Source organism: Sus scrofa, chromosome 1, assembly GCF_054392235.1.
Source record: "Sus scrofa isolate SSC_HxYL_T2T_F1_AM1 chromosome 1, Sscrofa_HxYL_maternal_Yorkshire_Landrace_v2.0, whole genome shotgun sequence".
Lineage (NCBI taxonomy): Eukaryota > Metazoa > Chordata > Mammalia > Artiodactyla > Suidae > Sus > Sus scrofa.
In genome coordinates, this window is record NC_139383.1 from 213,378,257 (window position 1) to 213,396,300 (window position 18,044).

The 18,044-nt window shown below is 40.8% G+C and overlaps 1 protein-coding gene across 4 annotated transcripts in view; it reads left to right on the top strand.

Annotated features, from left to right (window-relative positions):
* MLLT3 (MLLT3 super elongation complex subunit) overlaps positions 1-17,165 on the top strand; it is a 287,600-nt gene extending 270,435 nt beyond the window's left edge. For all 4 annotated transcript variants that reach the window (XM_013993522.3, XM_084984047.1, XM_003121886.7 and 1 more), the window contains exons 9-11: positions 6,467-6,538; positions 8,001-8,072; positions 15,649-17,165. In XM_013993522.3, the coding sequence (XP_013848976.1) occupies positions 6,467-6,538; positions 8,001-8,072; positions 15,649-15,780 (276 nt within the window). In that variant the 3' untranslated portion in view covers positions 15,781-17,165. The remainder of the gene's footprint in view (positions 1-6,466; positions 6,539-8,000; positions 8,073-15,648) is intronic.
* Positions 17,166-18,044: the final 879 nt, after the last annotated feature.

Here is an 18,044-nt window from a genome sequence, read left to right on the forward strand (position 1 = left end):
TTAATGAATTAGAAAAAATGTAACCTTTGGAGCTAGTATAAAGTCTGGTCCTGTGTTTTACTAATTTACAGTAATTAATTGGTGGGAAGATAGCTTTTAACTTATCCTCAGTTTCCTCATCTGTTAATGGGGCTATTAATGTCTACCTTGCTGGCTACTGGGAGGTAAGTATTAATATTCCCAATATCCCCATTTACACATGAAGAAACAAATAATATATGCAAAGAGCATGAGGCATTGCTCATACCTTCTTGGCAAACAGTTGAAGATAGATGGTAATTATTATAGGTGCTCTGCCTCTGCTTATCCAGGAACAAAAGATTATCACTTGGGATTGTAAAGAATAGTTTATAAAATACAGAGTAAATTATGGTCATTATCACTGTTGTTATAAATTTAGCTAGAGGAAAACTTACTGATACTCAACTCAGAATATAGGTATTTGATAAGGCCTAGGCAGAACTTTGAAAGCTGTGATGAAGAGCTTTTGTTAAACAAATGATTAAGATTGGGATTTTTTAAATACTTGCTAAAATAAACTATTTGCAAGGATTGTAAAAACCTCATTGTGCATTGAGTTGATACACTATTACCGTGTTATTCTTATTTCTTTGTTTAGATATTCCATGTGACCACCACAATAATTGCTTAATTCAAGTTACTATATCAATATATTAACTTGAAAATAAAAGAACTGCAGTTTTTATGAAATTATTATGTTGCACAGGTGTCCTGGGCTTTTAAAGGGCCTTGTCCTTGAGTTTGTGATCTTTGTTTTACTGGGAAAATGTGATTTTTAAAGCAGAGGGCTTTGTCTTTTTATATTTTGTATAAAGCATAAGCAAAAATGTCTTCAACTTTACAACTAAGAAATTTAAAATTGAATCTACAGCTTAAGCCTCCATTATTGAGCAGGAATAATATCAGTGTTCTTTGCCTCACCAGTTACAGTTCAGCTTCAGTTTCTTTGTGCGCTACATGTGACTGCAGGCCCAACCTCATCATCTATTACAGACTGATTGTTTGAGGAGCTGTATGTTCTTCTTCCTTTGCCTGACTCCCCGCAGTCCATGCGTTTCTCCATCTCTAGTGCCAGCCATGCCCATGGCCCAAGCCAGCTTTCACCTCGGTGTGGCTGCTCAGTATGAGTCAAGCATTTCTAGGGAAAGTGAGGACAATGTGCATAACCGTCATTGCCAATCAATGTGGAAGAGCCCCAGGCTGGCTAACTAGATAGCTTGGGATTCTTTTGTGAAGATGTGTTTGTATGGGCTGGCAAAAGAATAGTATTCTGATCTTGAATATATTTTATATCCAATTTAAACCTATGTAGGCCTGAGTTCTGCCCCCAGTGGCGAATTAGAATTAAGATACTTCCTGGGCTGTGGCAGTGGCAATGCCAGGAGTAAAGGACACTAGGGTGTGCTTTTGTGCCCTTCATTAGTTTCCTTCATTGTCTTTCCCAGTCAGGGTTAAGACTGCGCTTGCTAAATAAATGCAGCTCCAAGAAGCCCCCATCTTGCCCTACAAGCAGAACTGTCCCTCATCCCTTTCTGAATGGGTAGTCTTGCTTTCAGGGAAAGGTTTAGGCTCTTTCTTTTCTTTTTCTTTTTTTTCTTTTTTTTTTTTTTTTTTTGGCACTTTTTACTGCTGCACCTGCAGCATGGGGAGGTTCCCAGGCTAGGGGTCCAGTCAGATCTACAGCTGCCGGCCTACGCCACAGCCACAGCCACAGCCACAGCCACTCAGGATCTGAGCCACGTCTGCAACCTGCATCACAGCTCACGGCAATGCCAGATCCCCAACCCACAGAGCAAGGCCAGGGATGGAACCCACATCCTCATGGATACTAGTCGGGTTCATTTCCACCGAGCCTTTTTTTTTTTTTTTTTTTTTAACCTGTTAGCAAAACAAAAGCAAAAACGAATAGCATCATCTATCTAGAAAGGGTAAAAATTACTTTATCCGATTAAATAGCATACCACTGGTTCCTTGGCATATGTTTATTTGACAAATGTAGCTTTACACATGTGAGTCATCAATCTGTCAGGAACACTCAGATGTCACTTGCTCCATACACCTATGAGCTTAATAAGGAGGTCCATATGCTTTCACTTTTAACTAGTTTAGGGTAGGAGATACATATACTGCCAGGGCGCTTATCTCCCTGGGCCTATGCCTTTGATTGGAAATGTGTTTTTCAGTCTTACATGTCTGTGTGACTGTGATGATGATATGATGATGATGGTGATCTGAAAGCTCGTATAAAATAGACCAAAACAGGAGTTCCCGTTGTGGCTTAGTGGTTAATGAATCCGACTAGCATCCATGAGGACACGGGTTCAATCCCTGGCCTTGCTCAGTGGGTTAAGGATCCGGCATTGCTGTGAGCTGTGGTGAAAGGTCACAGACACGGCTTGGATCCCGTGTTGTTGTGGCTGTGGTATAGGCCAGCGGCTACAGCTCCAATTTGACCCCTAGCCTGGAAACCTCCATATGCTGTAGGTGCAGCCCTAAATAGACAAAAGACAAAAAAAAAAAAAAAAAAAGACCAAAACATGCAGGGAAGGCCAGACTGTGAAATGGGAGTTTCCGTCTTCTGTATCCCTCGGCTATTCTCTGTCTGCAGGTTGACAGTGGTCTCTCAGGTTTCTGTAAATTGCCAAGCGAGGCTGTGTACCCCTTATCTTTTCTCAGTCTTCTAGGGATGAGGAAGAGGGGAAAATGCTAATTGAATCAAACATTTTCTAACTCTTGGAAAAAAGTGAACAGAGAGAGAGAGAAGGATCCACATGTCAACAAAGCAAGTAATTAACTGGAGTATTGTTAGGAGCCACTAGTGATCATTCACATGAAAGACCCATCAGTAGTGAATCCATCTGCAGACTAATTGAGTTGTCAGTCCTCACAAAGAAATACAGAAAAATAATAATCTTGAAAATTTGATTCTCAAGCCATATCCTCAGATTAAGGATAGAAGTGCACCTCATCATAGTTCTATTTTCAGAGACTACTGTACATAAATGGTACGTCTCAGCAGTCTGGGTGTCTGCTTCTCCCTGTCCAGCTTAACAGGGAGTAATAGTGCTGTATCATTTTAACCAAAGATTTTTCCCCCCCAAACCTCCCTTATGTGATATTCAAACAAAATCAAAATTCCAGCTCCTTTTTGGCTGAAAGTATTGAAGGGAGGGAGGAAAGAGGGGGCTTAAAGGAAGGAAGCTATCCATCGGACCTGAGTTAATATTCAGAATATCATAAATCACCTATCAGCCTGCCAGGCATGTTGAATGACATAAAAAGAGTCGATCCAGTTAAACTGGTTTGAAATCAGCTTGTGGAAGACACGGAGCCGTACTTTTCTATTCTGGAGCCATTTCCTTAAAGATAAGAAATGATCATAAATAAAACAATTGTCTTCAGCATGGCTCAGCTCTCAGAATGAGGTTTTGACAAAGCTGTTTATTTTGGAGCAGGGAGAGATCAAAGCAGGAAGATTAACTGAGCCCTCTCTGGGCAGCCACTCAGTAACTCCAGGCGGATCGCTGACACCCGGAGCTTTTGTTCCTGCCTCTGCCGCTTCAGAAGAAAGAAACTAGGATTTCAATGTAGTTTGGCCTTCTGTGCCGTCGCCCTTACAGAATGTGTAGGGTGGGACTTTGGGGCCCTGAATGTACTATTTTCTGCTTTGAAGGGAAGGTGGTAGAACTCTCTCGACCTAGTCAACAGCTGTGTATTGCAAAGAGAGGGTTTTCAGGGACTGTGACCCCCCAGAGTGCAGGGACTTGGGGTGGAGAGGGATGGGGGAGTACAGGGCGGGATATGATGGGAACAGAATTCAGTTTTCTAAGGCACAAGGCAAGCACACAGTTACTGGTATTCCCTTTTGCTTGAAATCGCAGCAGATCGGCGCTGCTTGGCCCAGCCCCGTGTCTGAGTTGGCGAGGAGTGCCATCTACTGACCTACTTACTGCTGTATGTGTGTGTGTCTCCGCGCCCAATGTTCCCCCAGGTCTCATTCCCAACAATAGAGAGAAGGAAATTCCCAGTGCAATGGAGTGTTTGGTTTCTCTTACAGTGAAGCATGTTGCAAACTATTGCTTTGCCTCTGCAATTAAGTAATTTCCGTCTATTGCCAAAAGCATTGTATTTCAAGTTAGCCTGGTCACCTCAGTCATCTAGTTATCTTAATGTTAAAAGTGAAAAAATAAAGGCGAGTCTCAGGCAAGACTCTGTTAGGAGCTCAGGTCTTACTTAGGCATTTTTCTAAATTCAAAGGGAAATATATCCTTTTAGAAGTATTGGGTCTTCTCTGGAATGTCATCCCAACAAGTGAAATGTTTTTAGTAGTAGAAATTTTTACAACTGACTGAATGGGAATTTGGACATTATTTGTTCATCTCTCTCATCTTGTCTCACTTTTTTTTTGAGGGCGAAAATGTTGAATGATAGGGTGGTACCTGAAACTAGGTTTTCTGAGCCAAATCAGTGCTCTTTCCACAAATTAAACTACAAAATGTGGACTCATTTTTAAAAATCTTCTTTGTGTTATGGGACATAGTAGACTTTTCTTTTTGGGGGGGGGGGTGGTTTTGTTTTTGTTTTTGGTTTTTTTTTGGTTTTTAGGGCTGCATCTGTGGCATATAGAGGTTCCCAATCTGGGAGTCAATCACAGCGGCAGCTGCTGGCCTACACCGCAGCAACCCGGGATCCAAGATGTGTCTGCGACCTACACCACAGCTCACAGCTCACAGCAATGCTGGATCCTTAACCCACTGAGCGAGGCTGGGAATCAAACTTGCATCCTCATGGATACAAATTGGGTTTGTTTCCATTGAGCCACAGCGGGAACTCCCATGGTAGACTTTTGAACAGATCTGTGTGTGTGTGTGTGTGTGTGTGTGTGTGTGTGTATGTATGTTAGACCACAGATGAATTAAAAGCAGTAGAAATATGCAATTCCTTAAATATCTCCTCTATTTGGCATGTTCCTCCTTAATATTTGCTTCAGATTATAATAACTTACTTGGTAATGATATAGTGAAAAAGACAAATTACTTTGCTTTTTATGTTTATATACATTTGTGAATACTCATTAGTAAATTTAGGGGTTCTCAACCATTTTAAGCAAGGACCATTTAACAATACTTCCCTCATAATTCTCACTTTTGGAAGATGATAATAAATCAGCTATGTTTATTAAATAATAATTTGTTTCTCCTTCTTATTAATTAGAAACATAGCCCCCTACTGTCTGAACAGTAAGTAAAACTGCTGCTTATAACCTATGCTGTATTCAGTTCAGTTAAAAGGAAAGGCACTTGGTATTTTTATCATGGGTAAACACACCATTTCTTAAAACACAGTCAACAGTCCTGGCTCTTTATTTCTGGAGTGGGAGGATCCCAAGTTGCAGGCAACCAGAGTAACTAAGGGCCACCTTCATTTCCAAAGCCACCTCATTTGAGTGGATGTGAGTGCTTTTTAGAATCTGAAAGTCAGGTACTAAAAAGGGTGTGCGAGAGTTCCCGTTGTAGCTCAGTGGTTAACGAACTGGACTAGTATCCATGAGGACGTGGGTTCGATCCCTGGCCTCGATCAGTGGGTTAAGGATCTGGTGTTGCCATGAGCTGTGGTGTAGGTCACAGACTCGGCTCAGATCTCGTGTTGCTGTGGCTGTGGTGCAGGCTGGTGACTTCAGCTCCGATTAGACCCCTAGCCTGGGAACCTCCATATGCCTCGGGTGAGGCCCTAAAATGGCAAAAAAATAAAACAAAAATAAAATAAGACAAACACTTTCACACCCTTTTTATTTTATCACCCCTAGTGCACTGAGCACAGGTAGTCACGCTGAACAACAGAATAAGAAAAAATTCTTGGAGTTCCCGTTATGGCTCAGCAGTAACCAGCCTGACTAGGATCCATGAAGACGTAGGTTCAATCCCTGGTCTCTCTCAGTGGATTAAGGATCCAGCATTGCCATGAGCTGTGGTGTAAGTCACAGACTCAGCGCAGATCTCGTGTTGCTATCTATGGCTGTGGTGTAGGCCAGCGGTTACAGCTCCGTGTCGACCCCTAGCCTGGGAACCTCTATATGCCATGGGTGTGGCCCTAAAAAGCAAAAAGAAAAAATTTTTGCAGGGGGGGAACTTAAGTCAGTACAACTCAGCTGCTCTCCATATATGTGACAGTGTGGTCACAAAAGAGAAGCAGCCTTGGAAGCTTAGATCAATTTCCTTATCGTCACCTTCTTCTTTTTAAGTTCTGTTGCCCTGACTCAGCATTATGGATATAAGTAATTTATTTTCCCAGAAAAAGTACGATTAGAGGAGAATAAAGAAAATGTATGGAGGGGAAATGCTCTTTGGAAAGTGATGTTATTATATGACATTTCAAGTGCCTTTGTTTAGGTGGCTGGGAAGCTAAAAGTGCTTAAAATGAAGTTTGTGTTCTCTTTGATCCCTAGATTCTTGAAGTGAAAAGTCCAATAAAGCAAAGCAAGTCAGATAAGCAAATAAAGAATGGTGAATGTGACAAGGTAGGTTTCCAGTCCGTCACTGCGCGTGCTGCAGTGATGACACCTCTCTGTTTCTTTGTGTGTCCCTTGATCATCCTTGCTGGTTCTCCTTTCATTTTCTTCATCAGAAGTACCTGAGAGAGGAAAAAAAAAAGTGCCTGAGACCCCCAAATGACAAGCACTTCCTCCCAGTGCTTCATAGTTTATTTTCCACATCTTATATATCTCCACTGTTAAGCTTGGCCTTTATGCTGTCAATGATTGCCAAGGGGTTTCAGGCATATGAATTGGGAGGTAAGAGGATTCTGGTGGAGGTGGAACTTAAGGACTCTCAGACGTAAACGAACAGCACATCTGATCTCAGTGTCATGTTTGCTCCAAGTGTGAAGTCACGACCCAAAATCTGACTTCAAGAACTGTTGGGGGTTTGTCTCCTATTGTGGGCAGGGTCCTCACATGCTTTGCAGAATCCGGGCCAGCCTAGCTAATGCTTCGAAAACCCTTCTTTGGCCTTCATTGCAAATGCTGCTAGGAACACCCTGGCATATACGCTAACAACGACTCTAAGTCTGAGTACATGAGGAGAGAGGTGCATCTCTGCCCTTGCCGGCGAGCTTTTGACAAACCGGATGTCAGTTTGGATAGCGACCTCTATTTTTGTTTTTGTTTGTTTGTTTGTTTGTTTGTTTTTTACTTTTTAGGTCCACACCCATGGCATATGGAAGTTCCCAGGCTAGGGTTGAATTGGAGCTGTAGCCTCTGGCCTACACCACAGCCGCAGCAATGCAGCATCCAAGCTGCATCTGCGACCTACACCATAGCTCTTGGCAATGCCAGATCCTTAACCTACTGCACGAGGCCAGGGATCGAACCCGAGTCCTCAAGGATACTAGTCAGGATTGTTAACCGCTGAGCCATGAAGGGAACTTCTCGACCTCTATTTTTTATAAGTCATGCTTCTGTTCTTTCACTTACAGTTCACTTGAAGTCTTAGAAAGAACCAGGAAGCCTTTTTTTTTTTTTTTTTTTTTTTTTCTATTTCAATTTTCCCTAACATAATTGGTAATTTGCAACTGATATTTCCATGTTCCAACTTAGACTTTTTAAATGCTTCTAAGATGGAATAACAATTAAACTGTGAATATAAGCATGTCATCACAGTCTACATTCTTTTTTTTTTTTAAGTTCCCCTTCTCTCTGGAGAGACATTGTTAGGAAAGTGTGAACCTACTCCCCTGCATCTTGTTAAAAGCAAATAAGTTTAAGAATTGCCCTTTTTTAAAAAAAGCTGGCTTGAAAAGGCAGCAGTTGGCCAGGAGAGGCTTGGTCAGCAAAGGCCTTGGGCAGTGCGTCCACTCAGCCTGGTGTAGGGGATTGAATGTGGGACCTCTAATCACTGCTTGTATGTTAACTTATTTATTTTTTTGTTTTCAAACTACTTCCTAAATTGCTTGTTCTTTGAGAGGGTGCTCTTCTCTTGCAGGCATACCTAGATGAACTGGTAGAGCTTCACAGAAGGTTGATGACACTGAGGGAAAGACACATTCTGCAGCAGGTGAGAAATGCTTTTTAAGAACATCCTTTTCCAGAAGCCCCAAGGCTTCCATGGTCTGGGGCTAGTGTGATGAGACCTAGAGGCCATGCCAATCCCATACGGTCAGAATTGGGTTGATGCCACCTGCAAAGTATTTAGGGAGGAGGCTTATTTCTAAAGCTACCTGGATATCTGCTTTGTGTTTCCCTGGTGCTGCAGACGATGCAAGCTGGGTACTTGGGGAGGTAATGATGCTGGAATACACCGCCCCTCAGCCATCTGAGGCTGCAGTGTGGGCTGAGGGAGGGGATATGGTAGGAATGCAGAAACCTTTGGGACCGGGCTTCTGGTTCCATGGGAAAACAGTGATAAGAATTTCAGTCTAGTGCTGTAAACATTTGTGATTCAATTTAGTAACCTTTGCCAATGCTATTCTAAGGAAAATAAATATTTTCCTCATTTGTCTTATCTTGTATAACATACATTCTATTACTATGAACTCAACTGTGAAATACTTGTAGATTAGGGAAACTTCTATTAGTGAAATTTGATGTTTTGAGAAGATAAGAAGGGTGGTTTTAGTTCTCGTACAGTTATGGTTCGTGTGTCCATTGCATTAACAGTGGCTGGTGATAAAATAATTTTTCTTTAACACCCAAAGAGAAGGTTGTATTCAAAATTCTGGGCTGGGTTTGTAGATTACTTCACTGGTTTAATTTTTTTTTTCTTTTTTGCTGCTTTAAAATGATTTGAAGTTGATACTTAATCTACCCCAGCTGTGTGTGGGTTATTTTTTTAAATGTTTAATGGCTGATGGTCACATTTATATTCTGTGTACATTTTTGCTTAAATCTATAAATACACACTCAGAAATGCCAAATTCCCTGATTGGTCTGATAAGCTTTGTAACCCCTCTAGAGTTTCAATTTGAACAGAAGACTACAGACCTATAATTCATAATTGAGGATAAGTTGCATTTCTTGCATTTCTGTTTATGTGTGTGGTAGGTTGGGGAGCAGGATTTGAGTAGCTCACTCTAAGACATAGTCTAGTATTTTGATAGTATTTTTCTGCAGGTTTCTTCTGTTCCACTGAAAATTGTTCAGCCTGCTACAGTTATTTGGGCCTAATTGCCCAAATGGTAACAGTAAATCTATTAGCTGATTTGCCTATCCCTTCCCAGACACCAGCTCTGAACCACTACGGAGCGTTGTCCAGTACAGCTATTAATGCAGAAGTTGGGCCCAAATAGTGAGTCTCACTGGAGAGTGAGACATACGTTTGAGCAAGGTTGGGACACCTTCACATAGAAAGCCAGCCCAAGAGTCGAGAATACCAGGCTGCCAGGCAAGGTCTTACCTTAGGGTGTCGTTGGCATTCCCGATTTCACATTGTCCTTTATTCTGACCTTTAAAGGAATTGTGAGGGAAGGTCGTTTACTGGAGAATTCCATCGAGGTGGATTATTCTAGCGTTCTAGAGGGAGAAAGTGATATCTATGAATTTTTAAGCTGGCATAAAGGCACTCCAGGGCCCACAGCGTTTCACCCTAATTGCATTCCCAGGCCAGTTGAAAGCTCTCAGTCTTTGGCCTTTTGCCTCGTAATGCAGCTGAGGCTTGTGATTATGATACCATGATGCATGTCCTGTCACGGTTTACTGCTTAATTAATTCCTATTGTAAAACATAGCACTGTTGAGGACTAATGTTGTTCTCCAGCTTGGGCACTGCTCTTCTTGTGCACTGCATTCCACAGAGTGTGCGTATTTGCCGCGCAGACCTGAGCACCTGAGCCAGGGTTTCTGGTGAGCCTAGGATCCCATCCCAGGTCCTTTCTTACTAAATGCATTTATCAAAAAATCTGGCCTGGCTGACACTTTGATTTGGCTCACAAAAAGTATTTAAGTCTTCGTTTTACAACGGGGGCATTCAGGGTTGGCACCCAGCATCTAGATTAATGAACAGAAAGCATTACATCAAGAGAGCCTGTGTGTGGTTTGTTTTTTGTTTTTTGTTTTTTTGCTTTTTAAGGCCACACTCTCGGCATGTGTAAGTTCCCAGGCTAGGGGTCCGATCAGAGCTGTAGTTGCTGGCCTACGCCACAGCCACAGCAACCCAGGATCCGAGCTGCATCTGTGACCTACACCAACAGCTCACAGCAATGCCAGATCCTTAACCCACTGAGCAGAGCCGGGGATCGAACCTGTATCCCTATGGATACTAGTTGGATTCATTTCTGCTGAGCCACATTGGGAACTCCCGAGAGCCTGTGTTCTTAAGCCCCTTTTCTGTAAGGTAAAAATATAGTACAGTGGACCCGGTCAAGCCAAGAAATGTCAGTATCTCAGACTAACAGTTTGATTATTCTTTAAACCATGTTCCACAATTATTGGGAAAGGGAGATCGAAGACTTTTAAACCCCCTTGCAGTTTAGCACTGAGTCTGGATTTGCATCCTTCTTAGGAGAAAAAAAAATCTGAAGAAAACCAGGCCTTCCTTAGAAGATGGTCCAGCAATTTAGATATAACCTCTTATATCTTAGAATTTCTTCAGGGAGATGGGGATAAGTGGTGTATCAGAGTATTCTAACACTAGAGAACTCTCCCTGAGAAATGTTCTGCTGAAAATGATTCTCTCCATCCTGGGGAATCACCTGTCAAATTTTAGAATCCCTTGTAGCTTGGAGTCTAATGGTCCACCTCTTAACTCACGGTAGGTCCACGGTCAGTAGACAGTGCTTGCCTGGGGCCATCCTCCAGGAAGACCTGACTCCCCTCCAGACAGAAGCAGTTAAAGCAAAGCTTGTTCATTACTTCCCCCTCAGTGAAGAGGCTGCTTTGGAATAAAAGAATCATATATGTATGTATATATATATACACACACACACACACACTCATATATATATGATTATTATATATATAATCAGACTACAAATAATGCATCTACCTTTCTAGAACTTTTATAACCAGGGTTGGAGAGGGAGCCACAGATTAAACAAATAGATCTTACCTGTTTAAAAAAAAAAAGTGTACGTGGGATCCCCCTCCAAGGCTGAAGTGGCAGGAAATAATCCATCACAAATGTTTTCACAACAACCATCATCTGAAGAATGAGTTAAACAGTTTCCATTCTCTTCCTTTTCTACCACCTGAACGTACCATGTGCCCTTGCCTGCTTTCCTTGTCTGCCATCACTCTGCCTTTGATTATTACTGTTATTTTGGAATTGTGTTCATCCTTGCAGATGATGCAGGAAAATGGCACCAAAGCAGAGCTGTGCTGCATCAGCAGAGCGGGGATTCCTGCAGAAAGGCAGAGTGGCATCCTTCAGGGACCAGCGGGGTGTTTTTAGGCTTTGTAGCTTGTGTCACAGGAATAAAGTATGTTAATGCCGTGTTTCTGATGTTCTAACTATCAGGATTCCTGGAAATGTACCCCCATTTATATTTTTTTATGAAGTCTTTACCTAATTGAGGATGTAGGCACATGCTCTAATAATTTAAATCATTAATGCCATTCCCATTGGCAAACAGTCCTGAACACCCCATCTGCTTGCCAACTCTACTGCTTTGAGGCTGTCTCAGCATCCACCTCGATGGATTCTTATAAGCTCTCATAAAAATGTGGGGCTCATTTAGTGAGATTGATCAGATCCCCTTCATTTCTTTGTGTGTTTGTGGCTGCAGACGGGGTGGGGTGTGCTGGTTTTAGGGGAAGCAGGAAGGCTGTAATTCAAGCCCCGGAAACCTGCCAGATAGTACAATGCATGTGAGATGACAGGGCCAGATTTCCTAGTGGACAAGTGTGTTCATTTGTTTTAAAACCAAGTGGCCTTTTCTTGAACGTATTTCTATTACTCTGTTTTCTATTTATTGTTAAGTAATTAATGAGAAACTATATGATTGGGTCACATAAATTTGTTTACTTAAATGGGTGAGTTACCTGTCATTGTCAAGGGAGAATAATATAGAGTTGTACTTCTTTTACCCTCCACATTGTGGTTTTAGTTCATCAACTACTTTACCTCAGCTACTCTTCTCCCCGCTTTCTAACCTTTCTCTTGCAAACTTGTGCTAGACTTTTTTTTTTTTTTTTTTTTATTTCAAGGAGGCCTTTTCTCAATTTCAACTTCTGGCATTTCCTTTGCTTCATTTATTTTAGTGCTAATGAAATGGCTAACTGTCAGTGGAAGAAAAAGCCCTGGATCTGAAAATTCATGTGTTGTATAGTTACCTCCCAGATAATTATGCATAAATTTATGTTTACAGGGTAATCATAATTACATTGCCCTGATCTGTGTAGCAATTTGCAGTTTATAAAGAAGCTTCATGTGCCATAGACTCTTTGATCCTCCGAACAACACTGTGTGATGGGTAGAATAGGTGGCATCACCCCCATTTTATAGATGAGGAAACTGACGGCCAAGAGTTCTAATGTTCTATCCAATGCCATTGAGTCAGAACTCCACACGCCAAATTTAGGAATCTCTGTCCTGAATGTTTTGGCATTTACCTACTGGCCAGCTACTGGAGGAATAGAGTCCCACTCTGAAATAATTGTCATTTGCCTCCATTGCACAAATGGAAAGGCTGTTTGTTTCCACCCTGAGAGAGCTCTCTGAAGAGGCTGTTTGTTTCTGTCCTAAAGTTTACACATTTTCACCAGGGCTTTGGTATTTTTGTTTTTTTGTTTTGTTTTGTTTTCTTTTCTTTTTTTTTTTAGGGCCACACCCATGGCATACGGAGGTTCCCAGGCTAGGGGTCACATCTGAGCTGCAGCTGCAGGCCCTACACTACAGCCACAGCAACGCCAGATCCATAACCCACTGAGTGAGGCCAGGGATCGAACCGCCAACCTCATGGTTCCCAGTCAGATTCGTTTCTGCTGCACCATGACAGGAACTCCAGGTCTGTGGTGTTTCTACACAAAAAGATAATTTACTCTGGAAAGTACTCTGAATTCAATTGATGTTAAATATGTAGTAAGTATTTGATGACCTTGAAAAGCTCGTCTGTGGACATAGCTGTGTATGTGTCTATGTCTATAGATGTGTGGGGGTGACTTCCCAAAGCTCTGTAACTATTAACTACTAAAGAATATGCATGCTCATTTTTGATCTTTTAGTGTTCATAATAAGATCTAGCTGGAAAAATTCTTCTGTGAATGTAGTATTTTAGCCACAGTTGGGAACATCCCTTTTGATAATCTCTTTTTTTGTCTTTTTAAGGCCACGCCCATGGCATATGGAGTTTCCCAGGCTAGGGGATCTAATCAGAGTTGTTGCCACCGGCCAACACCAACAGCAACGCCAGATCCAAGCTACATATGTGACCTACACAACAGCTCACGGCAACGCTGGATCCTTAACCCACCAAGCGAGGCCAGGGATCGAACCTGCAACCTCATGGTTCATAGTCAGATTCATTTCTGCTGCGCCACAGTGGAAACTCCTCCCTTTTGGTAATCTCTTGATGCATGCGACAGAACCCTGAGTCTAATGGTTTAAACAAGTAAGGCTCCTTCTCCATCCTCACATCCCCCTGACTCCCACCAGCCCATAAAATTATTATTAATAGACCTGGAGGTAAGTGATTCATGGTCAGTGTGGTGGCTTAAAAGCTGTCACCAAGGACATAGACTCCTTGCCTTCCTGCTCTGCCATCGTTCACATAATGCATTCATCCACTTGGTGGCCAGAGGGCAAAAGCCGCATGCCCCGTGGTCAATACTGTTTTGAAATTTTTCCTTAAAAGCTGCCACGACTTAGGACGAATAACTTGTAAATAGCAGTATCTGCCAAGTGCTGCAAGTGAGTCTGGGAGGCAAGTATTTTAGCTGGGCATAGTGCCACTCCCAGGAAGTCAAGAAGGAAAGAAGGGATAAATGGATATTAGGTAGGCAGTTTGTTCTGTCTGTCATGGTCTTGCAGTGGGAGTAATTTGTTTCATTATTAAACCCATAGTTGTATTGATAAAAAGTATTTCCAAGGTTGAATAAGGCAATAACAGCTCAGGCTGGAGTTGTGCAATTAATCGAATCGAGGTTCACAATGTGTTTTATGTTGTGGTGGCCATCAGATACATCAGGAATGGTAAGCACATTTTCTCTTGAGAGCCACCGACCCACAGGGAATAGTTCACAAATTTACTGTTTGTTGTTGTTGTTGTTGTTGTTGTTGTTTTTTAAAAGAAAACTAATTATAAGGAGAAGGTCAAAAGTTTCCATTCTACTGTTTTCAATCTGAAATTAAGTAATCTAAAACTTCATTGAATAAAAAATAGGCTAAATAATGAAAATTATTCCTTTTAAGATTATGGAACTGAAGAAAATCAGAAGCAAGTGATGGAAGGGAAGTAAACAGACAACTAAAAATAAGTGAAATAGTTTGCCAATTGGTTTCTCTGTGCAGATTTTTTTTCTTTCATCTTGATGCTGATTTTTCTCCCCCCCCCCAACAAAGCTTATTAAAATTAAGCCCCCTCCATCTCAGTTTACACACAGTAAGACATACCTAAAATGCATACTACCCAGGCACAAATGCACACTACCCAGGCACAGCATCTATTTCTGATAAATTAGTAAAATAGGAACAGAAGGATACCTAACATGATAAAAAATTCTTTCAAACCAGTAAACCAACATCATTGTTAATGTTGAAACCTTAGGAAGTGCTCCTGAAAGCCGGGCAAAACCAACAGTACCTCTGTCACTGCTTTCGTTTATTATATTTCTAAAAACTAGAGTTTTGGAGGCAATTCAAGTAATGTGGTATAACCATTCCAAATGGGGAGACAAAGGCATCCTTTCTTTTTGTAGACAATACTTATCACCTCCAAATGCTCAAGGGCATCAACTGAACATGACTAAAGGAATAATATAGGTTTTTATTTTTTTTTTTTGTAGAAGCCTAATAAAATGTACACCTAGATGAATTTTAACAAAGTGAATTCATCTTTTGTAACCAGCACCCAAATCAAGCAGCAAAGCAGTTCCCACATCCCCGAAGACTTTCTTGAACCCCCTTGCAGTCACTACCCGCGATCTTCAGGGAGGTGGGGTTGTAGATGGTTCCTATTTTTTTCTTTGTGGCTTCTGGCATTTTCTACACCTTCAACAACAATGTAATCAGAAAGAAAAATGAGCATTGTGCGTGTCTGCATGTATATACTTTTTAATGAGGAGTTTTATCATTTCTAGGCTGGAATTTCCTTTCATCTACTAAGTATAGTCATTGCCCATTGAGTCAGTAACTAATTTTTAAAGGGTCATTAAAATTATATCTCCCCCTAAATATCCATTCTCACTCCCACTCCTATAAGTAAAATAGTCTGTTGATGACTTGAAAGTAGGAATCAATTTCAAGAATATGAAGGATGAGCATGGGTAATCTGCTCTCATTAAGAATTTCAAAGCCTTAATATTCCTTTGGCCTACCAAATTGGCTAAGAGGTAGTTTGGTACCACTAATAGTATAGGACCTTCTTGCTATAAATGAGAATATTAATTACTTGGTTCTGTATCTGACCCCCTCCATCTCTCTTCTTGCCTTTTGACGGCTATTGGTTATTGCCTAAACTTTCTCTTCTTTAACATCCCTAGATTGTGAACCTTATAGAAGAGACTGGACACTTTCATATCACAAACACAACGTTTGATTTTGACCTTTGCTCGCTGGACAAAACCACAGTCCGTAAACTACAGAGTTACCTGGAAACATCTGGAACATCCTGAGGATACAACAACTGGATGCATCAAAAACTATTCTTTTTTTTTTGGTTGTGATTTTTTTTTCTTGTTTGTTTATATGAAAACACTCAGAATGATGCAACCAAAAGGGAAAAAATAAAAATCAAACAACCTTCAGCTTTATTTTTCTTTAAAGCCAGTCATCATCTCTTGATAAAGGAGAGGTTAAGAAAACCAGCCTCAGCGGACCACTCTTCTCTCCAAGGAAATTCTCTCCGGGAAGAGTTAGCCTGGATAGCCTTGAAAACAAACAGATCAAACACAATACAAGAAAACTTAAAGAATGTGTATGGTATCTTGTATCTCTCTCTGCGGTGGTTCGTTCCACAGGACGAATGCATATTCAACACACTGCCTTATTACATAACTGATCTATTTATTATCGCATACAGATATTCTAGAGTCGTTGAGGGAATGACACCACAAGACATTCTAAGTACTTGGTCCCGTGGATGCTCTTTCAATGCAGCGCCCTTGCCATCCCAAGCCCAGTGACCTTACTCGTATACCGTGCCACTCTCCACCAACTTTTTCCAAGTCCCTTAACTCGTTGCAGTCTGTATTTTTCACCTTGTTTTTCCAGTTCCAGGACACAACTGATCAACTGGGGGGACCAAACAGCCACCCTGATTTTCTTCTTTGTGGTCTTTTTCCTGAAAGTTGGGGCCCAGTCTTTGGCTGTATCCATATAATGATCTTGGACCATGGTAGAAAACGCACCAAATAGGATCATATGACTTGCTGTCTAGCCTTAGTCAATAAATCTGTAGGACTTTTAAACAAATGTGTACCTGTAAACGTCCTGCATTCAACACTGTCGAGCTGTCATCAACATCTTGTGTCTGTTTCACTGTTACAATAGTAGATAAATATGGAAGTGAATGCATTCCACAGGATCATCATTTTTTTTAAAAAAAAAAAAAGGAATTCCAGTTCTGTTTTCTAAAGAAATGTTGTAGAAATTCTTAATTTGGAGCTATTTATTAGAAAGAGTTTCAGCTTTCTTCAGCTGCCAGTGTGTTATCCATCTTTATCATCAAACCTGGAATAAGAGATTTTTGTTGGTTCACATATGATCCTTAGACTCTTTTCTATTTGAAAAATTAAAATCTTGGGGGGGGGAAATTCTTGGTTATTCTGCCATAACAGATTATGTATTAACTTGTAGATTCAGTGGTTCGATACCTGTTTAGTCACTTGCTTATGTTTCCAGAAGGATTTCTTGTATTGGTGAAAATAAAGATGGTTGGGGAGGGGGGATATTTTTGTTCTTGATGTACCCTGTTTTGAAACTAGAAATCTGTCCTGTGGCATGCAAAAGAAAGCAAATTATTTTTAAAAGAAAAAAAAAAAAAGAAAACAAAACCAAAGTACTTTTGGTGTCATTATTCCATCCCCCATAAATGGAGAAACACAAAAATGAAAACAGCTCTTCTTCCAAGTTTTTGCTAGGAACTCAGCCGAAAAGCAAAGAAATGAAGAAATACTTCTGGATCCAAAGGTTCGTTCACTGGATCAGCCTTAAGAAAGTCTCTCTGTGTGCTGATAGACCAGGGTCTCCCTTGTTGATCCCCGTACGCCAGATGCTGTCTTTTCAAAGAGAGATTAACATGTGTCTGTACAGAAAATGGTCTTTCCAGACCCATTCTTTTGGGCAGTAATGTAAATGCAGATTGATAAAGAGTTATTTCTGCATTTTAAAAAGGGGATTTTTTTTTTTACACATTGTTTATTTCTACCCAAAGACTATTTTTTTTCCTTAAAAAAAAAAAAATAAAATAAAACACAGCCATGCTCCTTGTAAATTACTTCTCAGAAGCGTCCTCCCTGAGGACAAGTATATACTTTTTCAATATTGTTAAGATTCTTGGTGACTGACATCACCATCCTGGAAGCATTGGTTTTGTAGTCCACCTCTTAGTGTTTAATTACAGAGAAACTTTTTGCATCATTTTGGACATTAGGTGACTGATGAATTGTGTGGTTTTAATTGTGTTTTGTTTCATTTTTAACTTTAGAGGTGAAAGGGGGGAGCAGTGCTTCTATAGAATTGCAAAATTTTAAAATCTTTTAAAACTTCTAACTGCTAATCCACATATTCTTACTAAGCCAGAAATGTGTGTGGTTTAACTAAAATATCTGTGCAGTTTAACTAGAATTGTATATGTACTTTGGGCCGTTTTTATTTTTGTATCTAAATTGTGTGACAAAAACTATGATTTGGCAATGATGTTTCATTCCCTAGGTTT